Source organism: Besnoitia besnoiti, chromosome VI, assembly GCF_002563875.1.
Source record: "Besnoitia besnoiti strain Bb-Ger1 chromosome VI, whole genome shotgun sequence".
Taxonomy (NCBI): domain Eukaryota; phylum Apicomplexa; class Conoidasida; order Eucoccidiorida; family Sarcocystidae; genus Besnoitia; species Besnoitia besnoiti.
This window is the reverse complement of record NC_042361.1, coordinates 1667467-1689963: the sequence shown is the minus strand read 5'-3', so window position 1 is coordinate 1689963 and position 22497 is coordinate 1667467. Positions and strand designations below refer to the sequence as shown.

The following is a 22497-nucleotide window of genomic DNA, read 5'->3' as shown; positions in this document are numbered from 1 at the left end:
TGAAACTCGCGAAAGCTAGTCACATGCAGACGCGAACCAGGAGTCTGTCGAATTGCACGTTCTGCTGCACGCGAGGGCGGAAAGTCGAACGCGCAGATAGGCATCGGTGAGACACATTGAACCACTCCACCTAGAATTAACTTGACACTGGACTGCGAGAGTCGCTGACATCCGAGGAGACATTCTGCGCCTGGAGTCTGCATCTGTCGGGCAGGCGCGGCCGTGATGGTGTCACTGCATCTGCAAGCGCTACGTTCTATCACTTCGCGAGCCTCGTGGGAGCTTTCAACTGAATTCTAGCGGCCTCTTTGCAAACGGGCTGGTGTGTGCCGACAGTTCTCAGCGTGAGTAACGTGTCTGCTTCTTTCCTTTGCATGCATCAGCAAAGAAACGAGTATGCTGGTGCATACGTCGGGGGGAGAGGCACCAGGCCCAATCCGAGAGCAGCGAGAGAGAATTCCGCACACAGAAGGGCCTCTGTCTTCGAGCTCAGAAGCAGAAGCCGGACAGAAATCAGGCTCCCGTTAAATGGAGATATCGCGTGCGTTACATACGCCTTTTACAAGTCTGAAGCCGTTGCGCGCGCTTTCATAAGGACCAGGTTCACTCCACAACAAACGAGAGAGCGTCCCGAGGCTAGCACCGTCACACAACTTCGCGCGCAACCAAAGAGAAGGGACAAGCGGAAAGAAGAGACAAACGCGGAGGAGAGGCGCAAGCAGGGCTTTCTTCGCAGGACACATCACGTAGAAGATCGCGTGGCAAAGACGGACAGGGTCTAGGGTTTGTAAGAGCAGTGGCAAAGAAGCAGGGGTAACGAAAACAATCCCGCCAGGCAAGGCATCGAGTTTCAGAGGAGATCGACGGCGTGATACGGATGCAAATGAACATCCAGAGGGTCCTGTGCGCGCCGAGAAAAGTCCCGCTTCTTCTCGGTGCCGAAGAGAGTGTTGGCGAGTCTGAACGCACGCGAAAGAAAAGCAATCCAAGGCGACGAAACACCCGCCAGTCGAAGGCAAAACAAAGAAAAAGACGCACTTGAGGAACCCGCGAAGACGGCGCTGTCCTAGCTCTCACAGACTTTGGGTTTTCGCACATCAGTTCGCACTGGCTCTAGAGCGCCTCGGTCTTGCGCATGCAAAGGCGTGCCCACTCGGAGCCAGCCCCGCCATCAAAAAACTCAACAAGTCACGACGAGAAGCGAAAGCCCCTCAGCCGCCGACCGCCGAGACAGCAGCCCCCGCTCTGCGCCGATTGACCTCCGAGGGGGTAAGAACAGAAAATCTGGTGACAGGCCAGAGGCGCCGCTGAGTGGTACAGGACAGCAATCCGAGGTCGTCTAGGTCCTCGAAGACATTTCGACACGAGTAGACATCCGCAACTCCAAGACAGGTATCAGACAGACGATTAGAGAGGGGAGAAGTCGAGGTCGGTTTTGTTCGAGCGCCTGTTGAGTCAGGATTTCAAAACTTTTTCGACTTACTGCTCCAAGAATCCAGGCTGCTCCTCCGGCTGCGACGGCCGAGAGGACTCAAGCTCGTCCTGATACACCACCGGTTTGGCCGCTGCATGCATGCAGAACAAGAGAAACACTGCCTTTTGAGTAGAATCCTCTTCGCACCTGCGCGGGCGGTTCACCACTCGAAGAATATCTGAAAAGGCAGGGCATGCATATAAATGCACAAATCAAAACAAGAGAGCCACATGAATTCGGGTGTATAGAGACCTTCAGAGCAGACAGAACTAGAGATGTGCCAGAGAGCGAAACGCGCACGAAGAGACAGGAAACCGCACACGGAGGCAACCCAATATCGCATGTAAACAAGAGAGGACACCACACGCTGTAGACGAACCGGCGCACAGTTCCATGCCTATGGGAAGGCGCCGGCACGGACGCGACGCAGTCAACCTCTGAAAAAGGAGATGAGAGGCGAGAAATATGAGCACGCGGCGCGTGCACTTCTGCTTGGCAAGAGGGCAAGTAACCCCGAACCCGCCACGCGATCCCCCACCCCTGCTTCAGACTGGAGGGAGAGACCTTCCGAGGCCCTTGCAAGCCGAACCCCTCGCCCCCAGAACGCCGACTTACAAGGAAAGATGAGCGCGAATTCCGCTCGCCGTCGCGCGCTGGAATCCTCGTCGCCATGCATGCGCAGGCGCAGCCACCGCAGCTGCACATCTGCATCTGTTTCGCCGCCGATCAACTTTTTCCACTGTCCGCCGGCCACCTCGTCGGACGTCTGGCGCCGCTGCGTGCGCCTCCTGCGGCCCCCCACGATGCGATACGTGTTGCGAAGCCGCTGCGCTACTTGCACGCGTACGCCAACCTGGAAAACAAAAAAGATTGCGGGCGTCGTCAAGTCAAAGTCACATTGTGCGCGCGCATCAGAGCGCTTGGACCGCGTGGCGCAAAGGCGTCCCTCGAGAGCCAGTGCAGCGAGTATATATATGTATATACATATACATACATATAAATACATATACATACATGTGGCATTTATTGCCTCTGCACTTCGCAGGTGGTTTACAGAGCGCTGGCGAAGAGAGGACTGCAGACCTCATGACACACGACTAGAGACATGTATACACGAATGTACCGCGTTCTGCGGGGTCGCCGCAATGTTTGGCGCTCCTCCGCAGCTTGCTTTCTGTCATCTGTGCGGCTAGCCCGCCTGCTCAGGGCTTTGCCTCTTCGGTAGCGTTCAGCTTCCTCCCCAGTTGTTTCTTCGGCGCGCCGCCGCGTGACTCGAACTGCGGAGTTGCGCACGCCGAGAGACCTGCGAGACCCCTGCGACCCGGACTGCCTTCGAGAAACCCGATGGCGTCCGGGGACCACAGATATCAGCTGCGAGATCGCAGAAAGAGGCTCCCTCTGCTGGGAAGGCCTCTCTCTTTCTCACGTGTGGGCTTTGCCTCTCACCTCTTTCTCGACTTTGAGCTGCTTCGCCACCCTGCGGAGGAGCTTCCTGACTTCCGCTGTGAACTCCTCAGAAGTCGAGACGTCGTAGGTGAGGTCCCCGTACATGCTCGCGAGCCGCGGCACGCTCACGTAGAGCGTCTGTCCCTGCAGCTCCACGTGGCCTGAGAAGAAACGAAACCGGCAACCACGCCCTGGACCGCTCTCCGCTTCTAGGGTGTAGGGTTCCGCGCAAATCCCCACTCACCACGCGACGCAGGAACATCCCCCCGACGCAGAAATATCTCCCCGCAATAGGCTCTCCAGGCCGTGTCGAGGCGTGAGGAGGCGAGAGGGCGTGGGATGCATGCGCGTCGGGCTTTACCTTGCTCAAAGAGGAAGTCCGCGGCCGCGAAGATGTCGCAGGCAGAGAGGTCTTCGTGCTTCACAAACGTGTGCAGCTGGGCGAGCGCCTCCTCAGGGAACGGTGAGAGCCGAACGGCATCCATAAAAAACAGCTCGTCGCGCAGAAGAAATTTGTGGAAGACGAGTTCGCCCGACTCCTGCGCAAGCTCCGCGCCCTCCTGCTGAAAAGCGACACGCGGCAATATGCGCGGCGAATCGAATCCTGCTGCCCCCGAAGAGGCCAAACGGATGCGGCACGCGAACCGAGGCGCCAAAAAGATGCCGCTGACCAACGCGTGCTGAAGCGTGTATATATATATATATATATATATATATATATATATAAATATATATATATATATATATATGTGCCGACGTGCACAGGGCGGGCTTTAACAGGCTCCTCCTACGTATATCTGGACTCAGGCCCTGAGCTTCGAAGACTTTTTCTCAGCTCGGAATGGCTGCACTCTATGTATTGTTCAGGGTTTAAAGTTCGGGACGCTGCTTGCGTCGCCTCGACTCACCATGTAAAAGTCAGGACTCTCTTCGACCTCGACGGGAAGCACTTTTTTCTTTTCCTGGCGCCCGCAGTAGTACCTAAGCGTCTTGTAGATCTCGCACAGCACCCAGCCGACGAGAAGCAGCTGTCCGACGGAGAAGAAGACGACGATCAGAATCTCCATGAGGCGCTGCAGCACCGCAGCCACAGGAAGACAGAAGACGGCGCCCATTCTCATGCGCCGGCTAAACGCGGACAACGCGGAGACACGCCCTCTGTATCGCAGTGGCTGTTTCAGAGTCTCCATTTTCCTCAGCGACTCACCCGGCGGCTTCCGGAGGGCAACGACATGCGAATCGAGTCGAACTGGAAGGGCACCGCGAGGTCAATCCACATGAGCACTTCGCGCACATGCAGCGTTCGCGGGATCTTGATATCTTTTCCAGTTTTCCGCTTAATCAGCGTCCTGCGGAGGAGACAAGCGACGCGACTTGGCAGAAAGCCGCATGAAGGCCGCGGACGCACGCTGAAACAGGATGCCCGCCGGAGATCCAGCTGCTCGCGAAAACCTCGCGCGCACAACCGCACGCCGCGGATCTCTGCGGCACTCGGGGCCTAAGTCCTCTAGATTTGCCGTCCATCTACAGCTACTCGTAAATACCACGGGATGAAAGACAACCTAATATGCTGGCTCGCCAAGAGAAAGAAGAAATCATTGCAGAACTCACAATGTACACATATTTGCTAGGGGTTAATGCACGTGGATACGAAGCTTCCACGCGCCTGTCGCAGGGAAAGCGACGCTCTCGTCATGAGCTGATTGAATCTCAACCCCAGGGGCGGCCGCGTACCGAGCGAGGGACTCACACACAGGCATGTATCTGCCTATATATATACATTCAAATAGACAGACAGACACAAATATATGTGTAGAAGCGTCTGTTGTGGAGGACGCCAATGCACATATACATATATACAGACAGATATGTGTGAAGAAGCATATTGCTCTAGAGGACGCGAGTGCACCTATAGACATACACATATACATATACATCTATATATACATAGATATATGTATATATGACTCGTGCAATCCCTTCCGAGTTACCAGGAGTCGATTGATTCCGATCCGTAGGGGCGCGCGAGCGCAAAGAGGACGCCGAAGAGGGAGAGGAGAACTGTGAGAAAAGACGGTCTTCCTACCGGGAAGGGGTAGACGGCAACGCAGATCAGCGAGGAGAGAAAGAGGAGGCGCGCGACTTCCCACCAGAAGAACTTAAAGCGGTAAAAGTCGTTGAGGAACGAAAACACGAGAAGAAAGCGCGTGTCTTGGAGCGAGTTCACGTAGAACAGCATCGCCAAGAAAAACAAAATCGGGCATCCGAAGCTCCAAACAAACAGACCTGCGGCGACACGGGAGCGAAAGCGCACAACCATGACGCGCCACGCCATAAGTGACCCTGACTTACAAAGACGCTCACGTCTCGGCTCGTAGACAGCCGCGCCCGACCCGAGGCGACCAGCGCATCCATGGGACAGAAGGCACATCGTCACAACCGTTTCCTTTCACTTTCCAGGGAGCGTACCGGGAAGCGCAACTTGCGTGGCGTTCGCGTAGGACCTGCCGCCGCAGCTGACTGTCGAGTCAAAGACCTGCACTTGCTCGCCGCTCGCGAGGGTACTGCGCAGCGAGGACAAAGAAAAAGAGGATGCATGCCTGAAGCACGCGCGATGCGACGGGGGAACAACTAGGGACAGACGAGACGGAGCCGCACGATGCCGGCGAGATCGAGAGCAGACGACAGAATGCGCAAAGAGAAAAGGAGAGGAGGCGATCCGGGATCAGAGAACGACCGGGGCAGATGAGTCGGCGCAGCAGAGAAAGGGCGGCGCAACGAGACAAGCATGCGAACCTGCCAGACGGGAGAGAGGCGTATCGCCTTGCGCGGTGTCACTTCCCGTGTCTCCCCGCCGTTCTTACCGGCACTGAAAGGCCGCAGCGAAGTAGGTCGTGGCTCCAGGCAGCCAGAAGAAGAGGAAGGAAAAAGTGACTTGCCAAAAAGCGACGGTGAGTTTCTGTCCGAGGACGTCTCGCCAGCGGGTTCTCGTTGCCATGTAGAGCACCTTCTTGCCCTCGGGGACGCGGTCGCGACAGAGGACGAAGATCGAGTTGAAGATGAGAAACAGCAGCGTGAGCAGTACCGCCGGAACCAGAAACGCAAAAAAAGTGTAAACGTACAGCGGACTCTGCTGGCTGTTAGAGAACCAGCAGTCCAGCTTCTGGCCCTGCATGCAAGCGAGACACCGAATCACCGAATGAGACAAACTCGCGCTCGGCCGGCTCAATTGCTCACTAACAAACTCACTCCAGGATGCGTGCAACTCGCATTCACATAACCATACAATCACACAAAAAAATATACCTATGCATGTGTACACGTATATAACTATAAGTATATTCACTTTTTGGCTATAGAATGTGATTTTCCTGCTGACCAATGGCCCCCCTAGTCCACGCAAGCTCTGTCCGCGGGTCATTCGCACGGGAGCTCCGCGCCTCCTGTCCCTCCACCCCTCCCCGTCCACGACTAAAAATACGTATAAATTCACATAAATACACATGAGTATATACAAAAACTCAAACACCAATAAACATAAAAAAATAGACATACACACATATATATACCTGTCGATCAAGATGAAGATACACGCATGCAGGGAGTGAACGCGCGGGAGGCGCCTGGATCGACAAGGCGCGTGCGCGCGGGACTTACCCCCACAGTGAAGAGGAGGACGCTGCGGGCGGCGGCGACGTATTGCTGGAAGTACAGAGGCGAGGCGCTGAACACGTCGCGGACGATGTAGCTTCCAGCGCTGTGGCCGCGAGCGGCACCTAACTCATCGACGTCCGCCCACGTCTCTCCCAGATTCGCTTGGAGACTGCAGAGCGAACGCACATCGCACGTCTGCGCATCCACAGCGACGCACGCTGCATGCGTGAGGAGGAACTACCGCGGGATAGAGGCGAAACAATCCCTACCCCTCTGCATAGAGCGCGACGCAGAGCGAGGGGAGGGGGTGAGGGGGGGGGGCAGGAGCGCAGTCCAGCGCATGTGGGCGGCGAGGGGAGTGAAACTGTAGGCATCGACTCGGGGCTTGGCGCAGATTAGACAGCGAGTCCTATTCAGGCATGACCCGAGCCGCCGCTTGCGAATCCATTCGGTCGGCAAGCGACGGCGAAGGCGCGGAAGGACGCGCGCAGCCTTGTGAGGCCGTTCCTCGCCGCGTAGAGTGTCCGCTTTCCTCGCGCGACGTGAGGCCGCTGGCGCTTACCCGTAGATTCCCCAGACGGTGAGGTAAACCATCAGCATCTTCATCGCTGGAACGAAGCGGCTCCTCTGCAGAGAAGACAGCGGCGAAGCGCCGGAAAGCAGCAGCAAGCCTTGTGAGCTTCGGCGTGCGCAGTGCAGGTTGCACGTTACCCTGGCGCGCACACCAGTGAAGACGAGGTGCGCCCAGAACAGACTTTGTATCAATTTTCTGGCAAAAATCTCGATCAGAGAAGGCGCACACGCGTCAGGGCCGAGCCGCAGGGATGTGCGAGCAACGCGTCGACCTCGAGGCAAGAACGCATGTTCACAGGGGCGATCTCCGTGTCGCTTTGAGAAGGAGGATCAACCGGGGTGCCGCGGCGAGTCAAGCCAGGCGCGCGCCAGCCCATGCAGGCAGTCGGCTAGCTCGCCCGGCCCCATGAAGGTGCACGCTGGTGAAGAATTCGCGGAAACGCGGAGAGACGCCGCGGCGCGGCGAACGAGGAAGCGGCAAAGGCGACTTGCCTGGTCGTCTGGGATGCCCTTAAGCTTGTCGTGAGCGGAGTGGTTCGCGCAGAGGAAGCACAGGTAGACAAAAATCGCGAGGCCTGCGCATAGAGGCACCGCGCGCACCGCTCGAGGGAGTGCACCTATACGTCCACATCTATCCTGCAGAATTTTAGATATCGGTGCAGAGGCCCCTGACCGACAGGCGCGGAGAGGCAGATGCCGCCTGATCCGTGGCTGTCCAAAGGCAGATCGAGATGTGCTAGAAGTGCGCAGGCGAAAGGGTGCGGCGTACCGACGACGGAGCTGCCGTGGATCGCGAGGAGAATGAGTTTGCTTGGGCACTTTGAGCACTGCGACACCGAAGTGAAAAAGTCGCGAGTCCAGCCCCCCGCGCACATCTGACACAGGGGGCCTGCGAGAGACGCAGGGAAATCGCGCAGAAAAGATGCGCAGAAGTGAGCACAGCAAGGACGAAAGAGCGCGAAAAAAAACAGATGAAAAACAGAGGGAAACACAGACACGTGCTGCGAAGGAGGACGAGAAAGAGGAGAGAACCGCTGGGATGCAAAAGATCAACCCGTGCATAGCGGCGCATGCAGAAAGGGTCAAGGTACACAGCTATGCGTAAATTCGTCGTGCCAGAGCGAAAGCGATACGCAGACCGAGAGGGAGATAGATACACAGATGAGCGGGGAGAAAAATAGATCCATAGATAGGAACGCAGAGATAGACACATGCAGATAGGTAGGTAGATGGATCGATGTAGAAAAAATCTAGATAGACAGATATACAGATAGGTAGACAGATCTAGAGAGACAGATCTACGTAGATATATCTAGGTAGAGCGACACGAGTGGGGTATCTACAGGAAGAGAGACAGAGGACAGCCACACGCCTCTGTCCCTGCAGAAGAAGTCTGGACTGATCACGCGGGAGTCGCTTCACACGTGAAGAAGACGAAGGGTTTCACTGACGGAAAGGCAACCTTCAGGGCCGTGCAGCGCGATGCGTCTCGACCCCCAGCACCTACCGACGTGGCCTTCGCGGCACTGACCGCAGCCGCCGATGCAGGCGTCTCTCACAGGACAAGCTTGGTAAAAGACAGGCACGTCGATCGCCTGCAAATCGATCCACCAGCCGCCGTTCGCAACCTCCGTGAGTTGCTGCAAATAAAAATAAACAGACACAAGTGCAGCGCGGGATGGTCTCAATCCGACACCACACATTCACCGCTAGACGGACAGTATACAAACACAGGGGGGTGTATGCAGATGTGCCGGCAACTGTGAAATCTGGAGTTTTTTTGGAGTAGCTGCTGTCGCTCCTTCACCGGCACTGACGAGGCCAAGTCAGTGAGGCTGCTCACTGCGACGGCGTGTGCAGAGCGTCGTGTTACCTCGGCTTTCCACGACAGACGCCCGCGTTTGCCCTAGAGAGGAAACCCTAGCTGTTTAGTACGCAGACACAGGCATGCCGCCCCGGCAGACAGCTCGAGATCCACCTACTCCGCATTTCGCCGCAACGTTATTCGCCGTCAGGCCACCGGGGCAGTAGAATTCGGTCATCGGCAACGGGCACGACGTGCACGCAGCGAGCTGCATGTTCAGATAGTACCCTGAGAGGATTTCGAAGAAATGCGGCATCAAACGCCGGCACACACGCCTCCCATGAAGCCGTCAAGTTGTTTTTTGCCGCGACTCCAGGAGCGCGAGGCGTACACACATGTCTAAATATAGTTGTATGCGGGCATGTAGGCATACATGTGTAAACACGTAAGTTCGAATATACATGGAGCGCCCCCGTTATCGCGGCTGCCAGGGATTGGCATCTCCTTCGCTAGCGCACGTACAGAGCGAAACGGGTGCAAAGTTGCTCACGCGCGCTCTCTGCAGAAAGATCACTCTACAGGGCTTCAAAGGCGTCGTGTGCGCCAGATGCAACGCCTCCTGGCTTCTCCCTGGCACACACCTCCGCCTCACGAATGAGCGTTTGTGGTTTGGGAATTCGTCTACACTTGTGAACGGGAGGGCGGGTTTTTCTCTTTCTCACACCTGACTCGCAGGAGCAAGAGCCGATGCTCGTTGCCCCCGTCTCGCCGAGCGTCGTGGCCTGCACTGGGCACTGACGAAGCCAACAAGAACGAAAAAGAAAGAACCACCTGCGCGTCGGACTTGGCTACGAAACAAGAGGAAGCAGACGACGCATTCCCTGCGCAGCAGCGCACGCCCTCTCAACCGTACACGCGTGAACGCTCAGGTGACCCCGGATTGTCCACCCCGCTCGAGGCCGATAAATAAATATACATGCATATATATAGATGAATGTGAATCTAGTTGGAGGTGCGCGCGCGCGATGCAGCTCGTCGGAGCAAAGGGACCGCGTGGATCGCGCACAGCGGCGGGAAGACGTGCGAGTGTGTGCGCGGCTGCGCATGTTGTGAGTTGGGCGCACAGCCATGCATCGCAGGACAGCCCAGCGCGGGTGAATCCTCGCAAACGCGGAAAGCCGCTCGCGCCCGAGGCGTGCCGTAGCGACCGTCGCAGCCGTCTATCGATACGCGCAGCTAGGGATACGCATGCGTACGCGCAGACGGATACACTCAACCGACATGCTCACGCGGGGTTCGTGCAGCCACGGCGGGTGCAGAGGTAGACGTCCACGCGTCTTGGACGCAGCGGGCGCGTCTCGGTGCGGGAGAATTCCAAGTTTTCTTACCGGCATGCACTGGCTCATGCCTGGCGCGGGCCCGTACTGGTTGACTGGGCAAGGCGCGCAGGCGGGCGGCGCCGAGCCGAACTGCCCCGGGGGACAGATGGACGAGTCGGCAGCCGCCACACCGCCGACCACGCGGAAGAACGGCTCGACAAGAGCCAAGAGAAAGGAAACGAAAAGGCAGCTCCGCCACGAGAAGAGGCGGACAGACTGCTCGCTTCTGCGCACGGTGCCTGGCGGCATGGCGGGAGGCTCGCATTCTCGCGGCGTTGATAGGGAGAGAGCCCTGGAGCAGCCGCTGGAGGCCGACGGCGCTCGCTCGACTCCCGCCTCCGCTTCGCGCGTGAATCCGGCGCCGTTGCCTCCTGCTTTCGCGGTCAACAAGCCTATAAGCGTGGATGCAGTCAGCGAGAGCGGATGGCCGCGAAGCGAGGCGTATCGACGCCAGGAGAGCTGCTTCCAGTGTCTCCCTCCTCTAGTGACGCCAAGAAGAGCTGACCCTGCTGCACAGAGAGGAAGGAGTTCCCTCTCGTCTTGGAGCTGCAGCGTCCTCGAGCCGACGTCTCTCCCTGAACGAGAAAGAGGAGAGGCCAAAGATAAATACGTGAAGGACGATTGCTGAGGTGCAGCCGGCGCCCAGCTCATGTCAACGTCTCAGGACCGTTGATGCGGATTCCGCAGCGGAGGAAGCGAGAAGGGCGGAGGAAGACACAAGTCGGGAAGCCGTGAGACAGTGACGAGGTCTGAGGCTGTCGGTTTGGAGACAGAGGCAAAAACGAGGAGACGAGTGAAACGCTTAAACGTGTGCGGCGGAGGCCTGTTTGCTGCCAGGCACCCGTCAAGACAAGCGAGTTCACGGTAACGAGGCACGCTACGGAACCTAAAAAAGAAACTTCGGTTCAGAGGGCTTCACCACAGGCGAAAAGAAAGCAAGGGCGTCCTGAAAACGAGCAAACGAAACAACAACGACATTCCTGCTGCATATTCCCGCTCTCGTGCCCTTTCGATGCACAGCCAGACAGCTGGAGAGTGGCTCACGGCCGGGCTAAAAGGGCGCCGGCAAGGATGACGAAGGGAACGGAAAAGACGAAAGCGAAACCACTCCATCAGCGTATTTTTCTTTTTTCGGACTCTTAGTCCTGCTCTTGAGGCAACTCTAGCTCTCTACATTCTCTGATCACCGTTTTCTCCGGCCCACTTGCGAATCAGGAGGGTGCGCAGAGTAGCCTCAAATCGCGATGTTTCTGCATGCAGAGACTCGGCAGGCAGCCGGGCTCGCATGGGAGAAACAAATGTGAAAAAGAAGAGAGAGCTGCGAATGAGAAGCACGGTACTACCTTCGAATTTCGTAGTGCGTTATTCCAAAGAAGTGGAAGGGAACAATTCTCGATTGTTTGGCTGTGTCTTGCCACCGCACAACTGCAATATCGAGGCACTATTTGCGGTACGAGCGTGCAGCTCAACATGAAACGAAGACCGGAGACTGCAGGACATCTTCACCTGTTGTCCCACGTTGCCTGCACGGCCATTTCGCCAAGGAACGTGAGATTAAGAGAGCGTCGTCCCTCACAAGCTCGTGTATCGTGGCCTTCTGGTCCAAGCTCTCTGGGTACACAGTCGAGAGCCGAGAGCGTTCGCTCAAACCCTCGCGGAGGATCTTGAAGCGTTGGAAAATAGTGCTGGAAGTTTGTTAACAAGCCCACCCAGCGTATTGAACGCAACGCAACGTCCACAACGTTGGATGGGCTTCCAGTCTGCGGGTTTACTTAGGACAGAAGTAGGACTGCAGGGTATCCGCAGAAACAGATCCATAGATCTATAGCGGTGTATTTGAAAGCCTCAATGTACATATATATATGTATATGTAGTAACGACTGTGTAGCCTCAGACGTCGACTGAAGGGTAATTCAGTGTGGTAGCTAATTAGAGCTAAACAGAGAGCTATGAGGAGTGCACCTCCGACCGGATACACCTTAGGGGAGCATGAGGGCGAGGATGAAGGGATGTATCTCGGACCCGCGCCGTGGGATCCACTTTTCAGAGAGTTGCCTTTTCAGACAGAAAGCTGGTGCACGAGACTCTCTGCTCATACTGAGACTACCCCGAGTGCATGCTATAGTTACCGTGAATCCTTTATCAGGATTGGCAGGCTCGTTGCGCTGCCAGGGCTGTGCGTGATGTGTCTAATTTGCTACAATCAAACCTCTTCGTCCAATGAGTGGCTGGACAGAGACAGCATGGCGCAGACCAAGAGAAGTGAACCGGGGACGAGGTTCGTCTATCGTATTCTGGAAACATTTCACGATTTCCGTCAGTCACTCCTCCCTCGTCGCTGGACGTTCCACATGAGTCGCTGAGTCGCACCCTGCCATCACTGAAGAAGAGGCATCTGCTTCGGGTCTGCTTTACGGCGGGCCGCAGGCGTTGGAGGGGCAGGGTTGAAAGACGAAAAGCTTGCACAGTCGATTCCGGCAGTGCATTTTCTTTGCGGATGGATTCCTTACCTCGCATGAAGTTGTCTCTGTCTCGGGAGGAGAAGCGGGGGGAAAACACGCCCGTCGGATGCGCATGAGGGTAGGCAGAGGCATTCGCGGCGAGCGCGGAAACGCGCTACCAACGAGGGGTTTGTCAGAGGACGCATAGAGATAGGGGACGGGAGTGACACAACGGGCGGCAAGCAGGTTAGACAAAGGCACAGGTAGAGAGCTGAATGCGAAGTTTCCTGCGTCCGGAGAGGGGGTCACATATGCAGGGTCAGGAAGACAGCTACGAGTTGTCAACAGACGTAGGCGTCCGTCGCTCAGCCGCGAGGGCTCCGAAGCGATGGAAGTCTGGCGACAAGTCCATGTGCAAGCAGTCATTCAGCAGTTCAGTGCGCGTGCCTTCCTTAGGCAAAGACTCTGATCTGTATACCACGGGAAAGGACATGCGTACATGGAAAGCTAGTGGTGAGTTTCGAGGCTGGCCTCGGCGAAGACGACCGCCACCGAGCTTCTGTGTCTGGATCTGAATGGCTTCCAACCAATATGGAAGAGCAGGCCGGGGACACCTGACCTTGAAAGTGTCGCAAATGCGGCTGATATGCAGAGGGCCACTGGAAAGGGCAGTGTTTCGCTCACTGCGAGAAGGCCTCCCCGAGGGAGCGTACTCCAATATTCAACAAATGTCTGCCTGCAGCAGCCGTTGCCTTCGACGGACCGTCTGCAGGCGTTCAGTCAGAGGTGTATGTGTGTGTGTGTGTACGACATGTACCGACGGTGTATACACACGTATTTTCGGCCGAAGAGGCATGAGTAGATCAGTTCTTGTGTGCGTTCGCGAGCTTCCTGGCGTCGTAGCAAAGCGGCGATTCGTCGATGTTCGTATTCGGTAACAGTTCTCACGCGCGACTCTGGCAAGGGTTTGGTTGTAGCCCTATGCTTGCTCTGTCGGCTACACTTGCGAACCAAAGTTCCGTGGTGCAAGAGACTCACGGCTACCTGGAAATGCTGTTGCACATAAAAGCGCACGCCCGCTAGTGTTTCACGCGGAGGCGCACCGAATGTTGGAAGGGAGGATCGAAGGGCGGTTCAGCAGCGAGAGAGGCATGCGTCTCCCACGAGGCGCCGCGTTGCCTGGCTGGCTCGCACACAGCACATACTCTATGGCCGCTACAACCAACTTCACCAAATGAGGATATCACCCAGGAATGGACGCGTGGGAGCACTCAGACAAACGGCAAGGGGTTTGCTGTACCAGGGCGTTCTTCCCACCAGTCAATAGCTCCGTGGTAGTGTTCGAACCTGTCAAGCGTTTGTGGTCTAGTGGTAGAATACCTCGTTGCCATCGAGGTGACCCGGGTTCGATTCCCGGCAAACGCACTTTTGCAAAGTTGGTTCCTCTTCTGTTACTTTTGTTAAAATCGGATTTATCCATTCTGTCAGGCTAGGTTAATCCCCACCTCTGTTGACGCGAGCTATAGTAATGCAGTAGAACGGTGTACACGTCGTGACGAATGTGCATCCTCTCTGTTTAACAACCTGCTGAGGCTTCCCTTGCCTCCAAAGTACAGGGATGTCCCTCGACTCTGGCTTTTTTGTCATGCACACGTGACATTGTGAATCACGACTGCTCCAACTCGAGCACACCACGTGTTTGGGGATGACTACAGGAAATGAGCACACTCGCAGTGATCCGGGCACTCTAGTACGGGGTGCTGGAGGGGTGCGCCCGACCTGCCCAACGTGACCAGAACGCTTGTACGGGAAGTCTCGAACTTTGTATGATTTCGCGACACAGTAAGATGCTTGGAAATGCTTTCTCTTGAGTGGCGGCGGGCTACGACCGAAACAACTCCAGGGCAAACTTTTGGTATGGCTCAACCCCTTCCCCCTCTGCTCGCGGTGGGCTCTCTACGGTGCCCATGTGAGGGTTGCAGAGAAGGCCACAACGCGATGTCCTCGTCTGTATGCAGCATATTCATATAAGGCATTTCTTTTTGCGGCATGGGGGTGGCGAAGGGGCGTGTGTGAAGAGGAGTCAAATGATAGACGTGGGGTGTGGCAATCGAGTGTGCCCTTCGAGCTCTCTGATGAATCCGTAGCATAGGCGGCCGCATTTTTGCATCAGGGTTGTTAGTTTGCGTATGTAAAAGAGATGGGCGGTACCAGCACGAGACTAGGCGATTACCAATTGAGACGAGTGCCTGCAGCAGGAATCTTGAAGATGCGGCGGGTTGTGTCAAAGTAGAGGAGCACTGCCACGCGGCTCCCACCCCTGGCATCGCTGGGATGTTAGAGTGAGTCAGACCGCGACTAAAGTGGGTGCCCAATAAGAATGAACTAACAGCAGGACAATGCCACAGTGGGAGGACAAAGGAAGAAAGACTGCAGAAAACAAAGTGCGTTTGCCGGGAATCGAACCCGGGTCACCTCGATGGCAACGAGGTATTCTACCACTAGACCACAAACGCTGAGAAGGGGGACTCCCGTTTCCGAGCTTTCATCACGGCATCCAGCGAGACGAAATGAAAATGAAGCAATGTGCGTGTCTCTCGGACGCTTCCGCATTCCGGTGAAGCAACGTGCAGTAGTGAAGAACCAGGTGCTCGGACTACGCGCTCCCGTCTTTGTCGCTTTTAAGCCGTGGGAGCCAAGGGTTGCGTTGAGTGTTCCCCAGTGGAACGCTGGCATTTTTTCTTCAGGGGGACCTGGTCGTACTACCACGGAATACATCTGGAAATGTTGGCGTCGGGATACACAGGTTAAGGGCCGCACCGTTCCTTGCAGATATCATCGAGATTCGGGCGTGCCTGCTCCCAAGTGGGGCCTCACGTTACAAGTTCACATCCATTGTTTGCGCCTTTAAGAAATCCACAACACTGGATGCTTTCGAGTTCACGCAGGAGACGCGGCCAATTCTTTCGAACAGCATAAAATTGCTGTCCGCCGCCCTTTCCCAACGACAAGCACTGATCCGAAAAAATACCACAAGAGGGCATCCCACGCACAGATCACATTCAAGGGCAGATACAGCGCTCTGATGTGAGCCTTCACTTTGTTTCGACAAGACCTGCCTTTGATTTCGGGTTTAATGCGCTGATATTCGTCTTGCCGGGGCCCTCCTGCGCCGCCCAACGCGCGGGGCTACCGAGCAGGTGCCCCGAGAGAGAAGAAAAGAAATGAGCTCCAGCTCAGCGACTTGGGTGCTGTCTTCTCATTGAACGTAGAGCTGGTTCAGAAGTCAGTGATGGAGCCCCCGCTCCTCAGACGCGCGCGCCCGAATCAGGCCCTGCCCTGACTCACCAGGACTGCGAAACCAGAAACGCGTGGAAGGCTCCTCTGAGACTACGCCACTGGGTAGCACCGTCACGCGTGTGACTCGGCTGACTGAGGTGTTTGAATATGCAGAGGGAACAGCCACCGATCCTGAGCAGCGACTACCCTTCAAACCGACAAGCGCTCTCGACCGACGAGACCGACGGCCTCGCCTGTTCGTGAGACAGCACGACACGGCTGTCTCTGCGTGTGCGGCTGTCGAGAGACTCAGTCGGCACCCAAACACAGCCAGGCAGAGCTGTCCTGGTGACGAGACGACCGGCTTCTAGAACCGTGAAAAGAAAGAGGAAAGAATACCGGAAAATGAAGAGCTGTGAAAGTGCTCCTCCCCTGTGGAAACGTGGCGTGGTATCGGGCCCTGAACTTGCCTTGTCTCTACGCCCTCTTCGAAAGATACCCGCTACCACGGCCGCGCCTGCTTCTCTCCACAGGGTGCCGCAAGCCCTCTCTTTTGCGGAAATTCACACTAAAAGCTAGAACACACGTCCCTCTGGCGCATTCCTGTCAAGCGACAGGAATTCGATAGCCCTGGCGCGGGCTATCGCTTCGGCGGAGCCCCCTCCCTCCCCTCCCGCGTCGAGACTTCGCCTTTTGCTCTTCGCTGAAAGCAACCTACAGACCGTGTTGCGCTCCGCGTCTTTACGTATCCATCTTTGGCTCCAACACCCAGTGAAGCGGAGTTGTGAGTCCGGCGACTGACGCGTCCCAGTTTTCTTTCTGCGGTACGGCTGCGGGGCTGGAAAGAGTGCCCTGGAGCGAGGAGCCAAGTGCATGCTGAGCAAGGCGGGCGAGAAGAAGCGCCCAGTCTGCGCAGAGGCCGCCGGTCGTTCAGGCGGTGGTGGCGCAGGCGAGCAGCAGCGAAGGAGGCGGTTTCGCTGTGGAGGCCGTAGCGAGATCGCGAGAAAAAACTCACGGTCCCGCCGGCTCGTGTATTTCTGGGGCACAGAGAGTCCAACGGAGAGAGAGAGAAGTGAAGAGCCTGCTGTCTCTTCTTTTCGCCCTATACGCTGCGAAGCAAATCCTTTGTTCTTGTTTTCTCTCCAAGTTTCTACACCCTAGGGCGTGACGACATCCGTTCCACGCCTCTGAGGCGAAAAACTTCATTCCCGTCTTGTGTCGCGGGTGTAAACACTCCCCGTCGATCGTTTCGAGCTTTTCCTTCCCTTTCCACCCTTTTCTCCTTTTCTCTTCGTCTGCCTTCGTTCCGCTCGTTTTCGGCGAGTCACACGTCTCTCCCGCAGGGCTGCGCTCTCTCCCGCCCCAGTGCAGACAACAAACGCACTTTTCTCTCCCTTTTCGAAATTTCCTCGCGCCGCCGAGCGATCCGCCAGACGAACTCGCGCTCTCCGCGTCCTGCAGCTGAGGTGTCCCAGAGCTTTCTCTGCTTCTTCCTCCTTTGTTCTCCCTTCTTTCCGTTCGTCAGGATGAATCCGTCTCTCCACTTCCTACGTCGGCGCTGCCTCCGCACCGGCCGGCAGCTGCTGGTGTCGGGCGCAGGCTCCGCAACCGCCCCTGCCTCTTTGCAGTTTCAGCGACAAGCGAGGAACTTCCTGAGCAGCGCCGCGGCGCTGCAGCCGAAGGCCGGACCTGCGCCCGAGTATCGCCGCGTGCCCTTCGTCAAGGAGGACATGGAGAAGGTCATGGAGGAAGTCCCCGAGTTCAAGTACTACTACGTCGGGAAGGAGAACACCCGGGGAAACATCTACGAAGGTGTCCCCCTCGACAGAACCATTCTGCAGCCCGTGAGCACAGCAGCAGAGGGGTGCCTCTGTCTTCGCGTCTCACGGCGCCTCAGGGGGGGCTTCTTCCGACTGTCGTCTTCCGGGCTCTGCTGGCGCGTCCGTAGTACACACAGCGGCCAGAGGCGGAGCAGCCGTGGGTTTGGGCTCCTGCAGCTGCCCTTTCTTCGCCTTGCATCGCACGCGCAGATGCATCGAAGCGCAGATACAGCCCTCGGATGTGAACCTTCACTTTGTTTCGACGGGGAAGCCCTTGACCTTCCGCTTCCTCTGTTGAATCGCGGTTCTCTTATCAAGGGGTTAAGCTACACCAGCCGAAAGGAAACGGAGAAAGAAAAGACCGCTGTGGCGGCAATCTGGGGAGGAAGAGTCCGGGGGCGTACTTAGGATCAGACCAGAAGAGTTCACTAATGGTGACTAGCAAATGGGAGATCACGCGAGAGAAGGCGCGACTGGATTCGCTTGCGTCGCGCTGCCTCTGACCCATATTAGTCTCTGCCTGTCTGTGTCGTTGCGTCGGCGGAAGTCTGGTGCCTGAGTAGTGCGCGAGGCCGACGCGCCGTTGCCGCTCCCTTCTCGGCGGGGTGTGAGGCGGAGTCCCCATCTGAACCGACCACAAATCCGCATGCTGGCAACACATGTCGTGGAAGCGCGGTGGCGCTGAAAGTGTGGTGAGCGTGTGCATTTACGCATGCGTCCTTTGATGTAGCACGCGACACCACCAGTAAACTTGTGAATCGCTCGGGTTAGCCCTCTCCCCGCCTTCCCTGCGGGCGACCCCCCGTCCTCGTTCTCGGAGACCCTCTTTCTCTCTTTCGGCCTTTCTGTCTGTCGCCCCGCGGCGCCTCTCTGCGTTTCAGAATGCAAGTTCCTGCTTGTGCGTGTGCGGGTCTTTAGTCGGAGCTCCGCGACTACGTGCCGCCTAACAGCAACCTGCAGTACTCGAAGCTCGACAATGGCCTGCGCATCGCGTCTATGGATCGCGGCGGCCTCACCGCGTCCCTGGGCCTTTTCGTGCATGCGGGGAGCCGCTTCGAGGACGTGACGAACTTCGGCGTAACTCACATGATTCAGAACCTCGCCTTCGCCTCCACTGGCCATCTCTCCCTCCTTAGAACCGTCAAGACCATCGAAGTCCTCGGCGCCAACGGAGGCTGCATCTCCGGCAGGTGGGAAACCGACGGAGGCTCCCGCATGACATTGACGGTGAACGCGCGTTCTCCACTGAATCTGGCTCAGTAATAAAGGGGGAGAGTGCTTCCCAAATTTAACTATCAAACGTCCTTTGGAATATATAAAACCATTATACATCAGAAGTCATCAACACGCGGAGAGCCAGAGAGCGCGAGAGAGGAGGCACTCCAGAGGATACACACTGACCGAGAGACAAAGGGGGGAGAGAGAGAGGGCCTGCTGAGAGCGAGGAACGGCCTGGAGGGCGAGCGAGACAGATACCTGCTGAGAGACACATGCCTCGCAACGCGCGGAGCTTTCTGTCTAACTGCGCTTCTGTGGAGGCGCAGAGGACTGCGTGTCGCCGAGGCCGCTGCGGCAGCGCGTGCCTTGTTCGTTTGTCTGAATTTCCTCAGAGAAGGAGACAGGTCGCCATATTTGCCCGTTTCCGTGTGTGTGGCTTCCCAGGGAGCACCTCGTCTACAGCGCGGAGTGCCTCCGCACGCACATGCCGTTGCTCGTTCCAATGCTGACTGGAAACGTTCTCTTCCCTCGCCTGCTGCCCTGGGAGTTGAAGGCGTGCAAGGAGAAGCTCATCATGGCTCGCAAGCGCCTCGAGCTGATGCCCGATCAGATGGTTTCTGAGCTGCTGCACACCACGGGTAAGTGCGAGCGAAGAGGCGAGAAGGCGAGACAGCGACTCGAAATAGGACATATCCGGGTGCGCCAAACGGCGGAACAAAATAGTCTCTTTCTCCTGCGGCGACTGGGAGATTTTTGTGGGCAAACCGCGGAAGAGCGAGGACTTCCTAGCCTTCATCTAACGCTCGGACTGATACCTTCCTGCGCCGACCTGCATGCAGGGCACACTGTGGCCTCTCTGCCCGTATATATATGTATATATATGTATGTATCTATGTATCTATGTATGTATCTATGTGTGTATCTATGTATGTATCTACATATGTATCTATGTATGTATCTATGTATGTATCTATGTATGTATGTATCTATGTATGTATGTATCTACGTATGTATGTAGACGTATGTGTGTAGACGTATGTGTATGTAGCACAGGAGCTTCTACACGCCTTGAATGATACTGCGTGTGGATGTGTATGTGTTTATGCAAATACGTGTGTGTGTGTGTGTGTGAATATATTGAGCTGTATTTTTTTTTAATTTTCAGCGTGGCACAACAACACCTTGGGCAACAAGCTCCACTGCACCGAGCGCAGCCTCGGTCACTACAACCCCGACGTGATTCGCCACTACATGCTTCAGCACTTCTCTCCCGGTAGGGAGGACAGACGTTTGCAGTCCTGGGCGCGAATGCAGACGGCGCGAGTAGTCCCCAGCAGCCGCGGAACGCGGCCGCCACCCGTGCGAGGCCTAGACGGCCGTGTCCTACTCCGTCTACTACTTGTACGCATATATATATGTATATATGCACCTACATATATATATATATATATATACATCTTCTTTGTGTATGCGGAGTAGTTGGCATTTCATTTTGGGTTCTCCGCGGGGCTTGTTTGCAGAGAACATGGTCTTTGTCGGCGTGAACGTGAATCACGACGAGCTCTGCAACTGGCTGATGCGCGCGTTTGTCGACTACAACGCCATTCCGCCGACTCCGCGGACTATCCAGAAGCCCGTCTACACTGGAGGCGACGTCCGGATGGAAACCGCCTCCGCGCATGCGCACATCGCCATTGCCTTCGAGACAGTGAGAATGACTTGGCATCTGGGGCGGCCTTAACTGGGCGGCGCGGCCGCTGAAGTGGGACTTCCGGCGCACAGGCGAGTCGCTCGCGGCCGAAACGCAGCTCCTGTCTCGCTGCGCGCGCGCGACGCAGACATCCCCTCTCGCCAAACATCCCTCTCTCGCAGCGACAGCGCGGCGTTTGGCGGGTGTCTCGCTGTGTGGGATCGAGCTTCGTTCGATTCGCACGCATGCGCGTGAGCGGGAGTCGCACCGTCCCTAGTTTTTTCTGATTTTTTGTGCACGACTTTTCTTCGCAGCCTGGCGGCTGGAACGGCGGCGACCTCGTCGCGTACTCGGTGCTGCAGACGATCATCGGCGGCGGCGGCGCTTTCTCGACTGGCGGACCGGGAAAGGGCATGTACACGCGCCTGTACCTGAACGTGTTGAACGAAAACGAATGGGTCGAGAGCGCCATGGCCTTCAACACGCAGTACACAGACTCAGGCATCTACGGTCTCTACATGCTCGCTGACCCGACCAAGGTGAGAGACGCAACGAAAAGAACGCCAAGCGCTCAAATCGCGGGAGAGAGAAGTGGTGTGTGTGCGCGGGGATTGCGCGGGCGCTTCAAAGAGAGACTCTGGCTCAGCAGCGCACTCGCACGCGGAGAAAAAAAGGTCTTCCGAACGAGAAGAGACAGTGCAGGGATCTGCAGCAGCGGCACAGCGCACGACAGCGAGACGGAATTATTCGGGTTGAGCCTCGTGTTAAGGCGTTGCCTCCCTGCGGCGGGGAGAGGGAGCTGGAGGGGGGAGGGGAGGGGCTTTCGCCTCGTCGCGCAGCCCTTTCGAGATTCGACGGTCTCGTGGGCGCGTTCTGTTGCACTCGTGACACTCCGACGGGCTCGCGCGCGTCCGCTCATTTCTGCTTCTGGTAGCCGCGTTGTCTCTCTCCCTCTTTTCCGTTTTTCTCGTTTTCAGTCGGCGAACGCGGTGCGCGTGATGGCTGAGCAGTTCGGGAAGATGGGCACCGTGACGAAGGAGGAACTGAGCCGCGCGAAGAACTCGCTCAAGTCCTCGATCTTCATGAACCTCGAATGCCGCGGCATCGTCATGGAGGACGTCGGCCGCCAGCTCCTCATGAGCGACCGCGTCGTCTCGCCCCAGGAATTCTGCAACGCGATCGACGCCGTGACTGAAGCCGATATCAAGCGGTGAGGCACAGCGGCGCGACAGCAGACGCGACAGAGAAAAAGTGTGGAAAACTGGACGAAAATTCAGCTGCGCGCGCAGGAGGGGGGACGGGTTCGGGGGGAGGACTGCGAACGAAGGGAAGAGTGCGTCAGCTGTTCCGGATGCGTCCTCTCTGCAGAGATGGGAGTCAGCGTTTTTCGAAACAGATTTTGAGTGTGTCGTCGTCGCGTGCAGCGAGACAGGAGCGCCTTTTGTCGCTGCGGAGACGTCAGACGCGAATTTGGTCCATGGTCGAGGAAATCCAGGTTTCATTTAGAAGAGTAGAAGTGCGCAATCGCTTCTTGGCCTTTAGCATTTATGCTGTTTTGTGTTGGTGTCTTTTCAGCGTCGTTGACGCGATGTATAAGAAGCCGCCGACTGTCGTGGCGTACGGTGACGTCTCGACTGTGCCGCACTACGAGGAGATCCGGGCGGCGCTCAAGTCCGCTGGCGTCGGCAAATGAACCAAAAGTAATTACAGGGAAAAATG

General features: G+C 56.7%; 2 protein-coding genes and 2 non-coding genes across 4 annotated transcripts; 2 read left to right on the top strand and 2 right to left on the bottom strand.

Annotated features, from left to right (window-relative positions):
• Positions 1 to 850: 850 nt before the first annotated feature.
• On the bottom strand, positions 851 to 10981 carry BESB_066500 (uncharacterized protein; the record flags this gene model as incomplete). Its single annotated transcript, XM_029365043.1, has 18 exons — positions 851 to 959; positions 1484 to 1565; positions 2090 to 2327; positions 2921 to 3081; positions 3282 to 3456; positions 3805 to 3993; positions 4128 to 4269; positions 4912 to 5206; positions 5390 to 5484; positions 5785 to 6089; positions 6578 to 6743; positions 7137 to 7201; positions 7640 to 7722; positions 7917 to 8036; positions 8655 to 8787; positions 9130 to 9239; positions 9676 to 9745; positions 10340 to 10981. The coding sequence occupies 18 exons, from the start codon at positions 10979 to 10981 to the stop codon at positions 851 to 853; spliced, it is 3180 nt and encodes a 1059-aa protein (XP_029218626.1).
• A 3144-nt stretch (positions 10982 to 14125) lies between these two features.
• Positions 14126 to 14196, top strand: BESB_069820. Its single transcript has one exon. It is a non-coding gene; the product is annotated as a tRNA-Gly (tRNA).
• A 1020-nt stretch (positions 14197 to 15216) lies between these two features.
• Positions 15217 to 15287, bottom strand: BESB_069800. The gene has a single exon. It is a non-coding gene; the product is annotated as a tRNA-Gly (tRNA).
• A 2289-nt stretch (positions 15288 to 17576) lies between these two features.
• BESB_066490 (putative peptidase M16, alpha subunit) lies at positions 17577 to 22471 on the top strand (the record flags this gene model as incomplete). Its single annotated transcript, XM_029365042.1, has 8 exons — positions 17577 to 17894; positions 18789 to 19060; positions 19533 to 19726; positions 20254 to 20361; positions 20609 to 20796; positions 21093 to 21317; positions 21756 to 21988; positions 22354 to 22471. The coding sequence occupies 8 exons, from the start codon at positions 17577 to 17579 to the stop codon at positions 22469 to 22471; spliced, it is 1656 nt and encodes a 551-aa protein (XP_029218625.1).
• Positions 22472 to 22497: the final 26 nt, after the last annotated feature.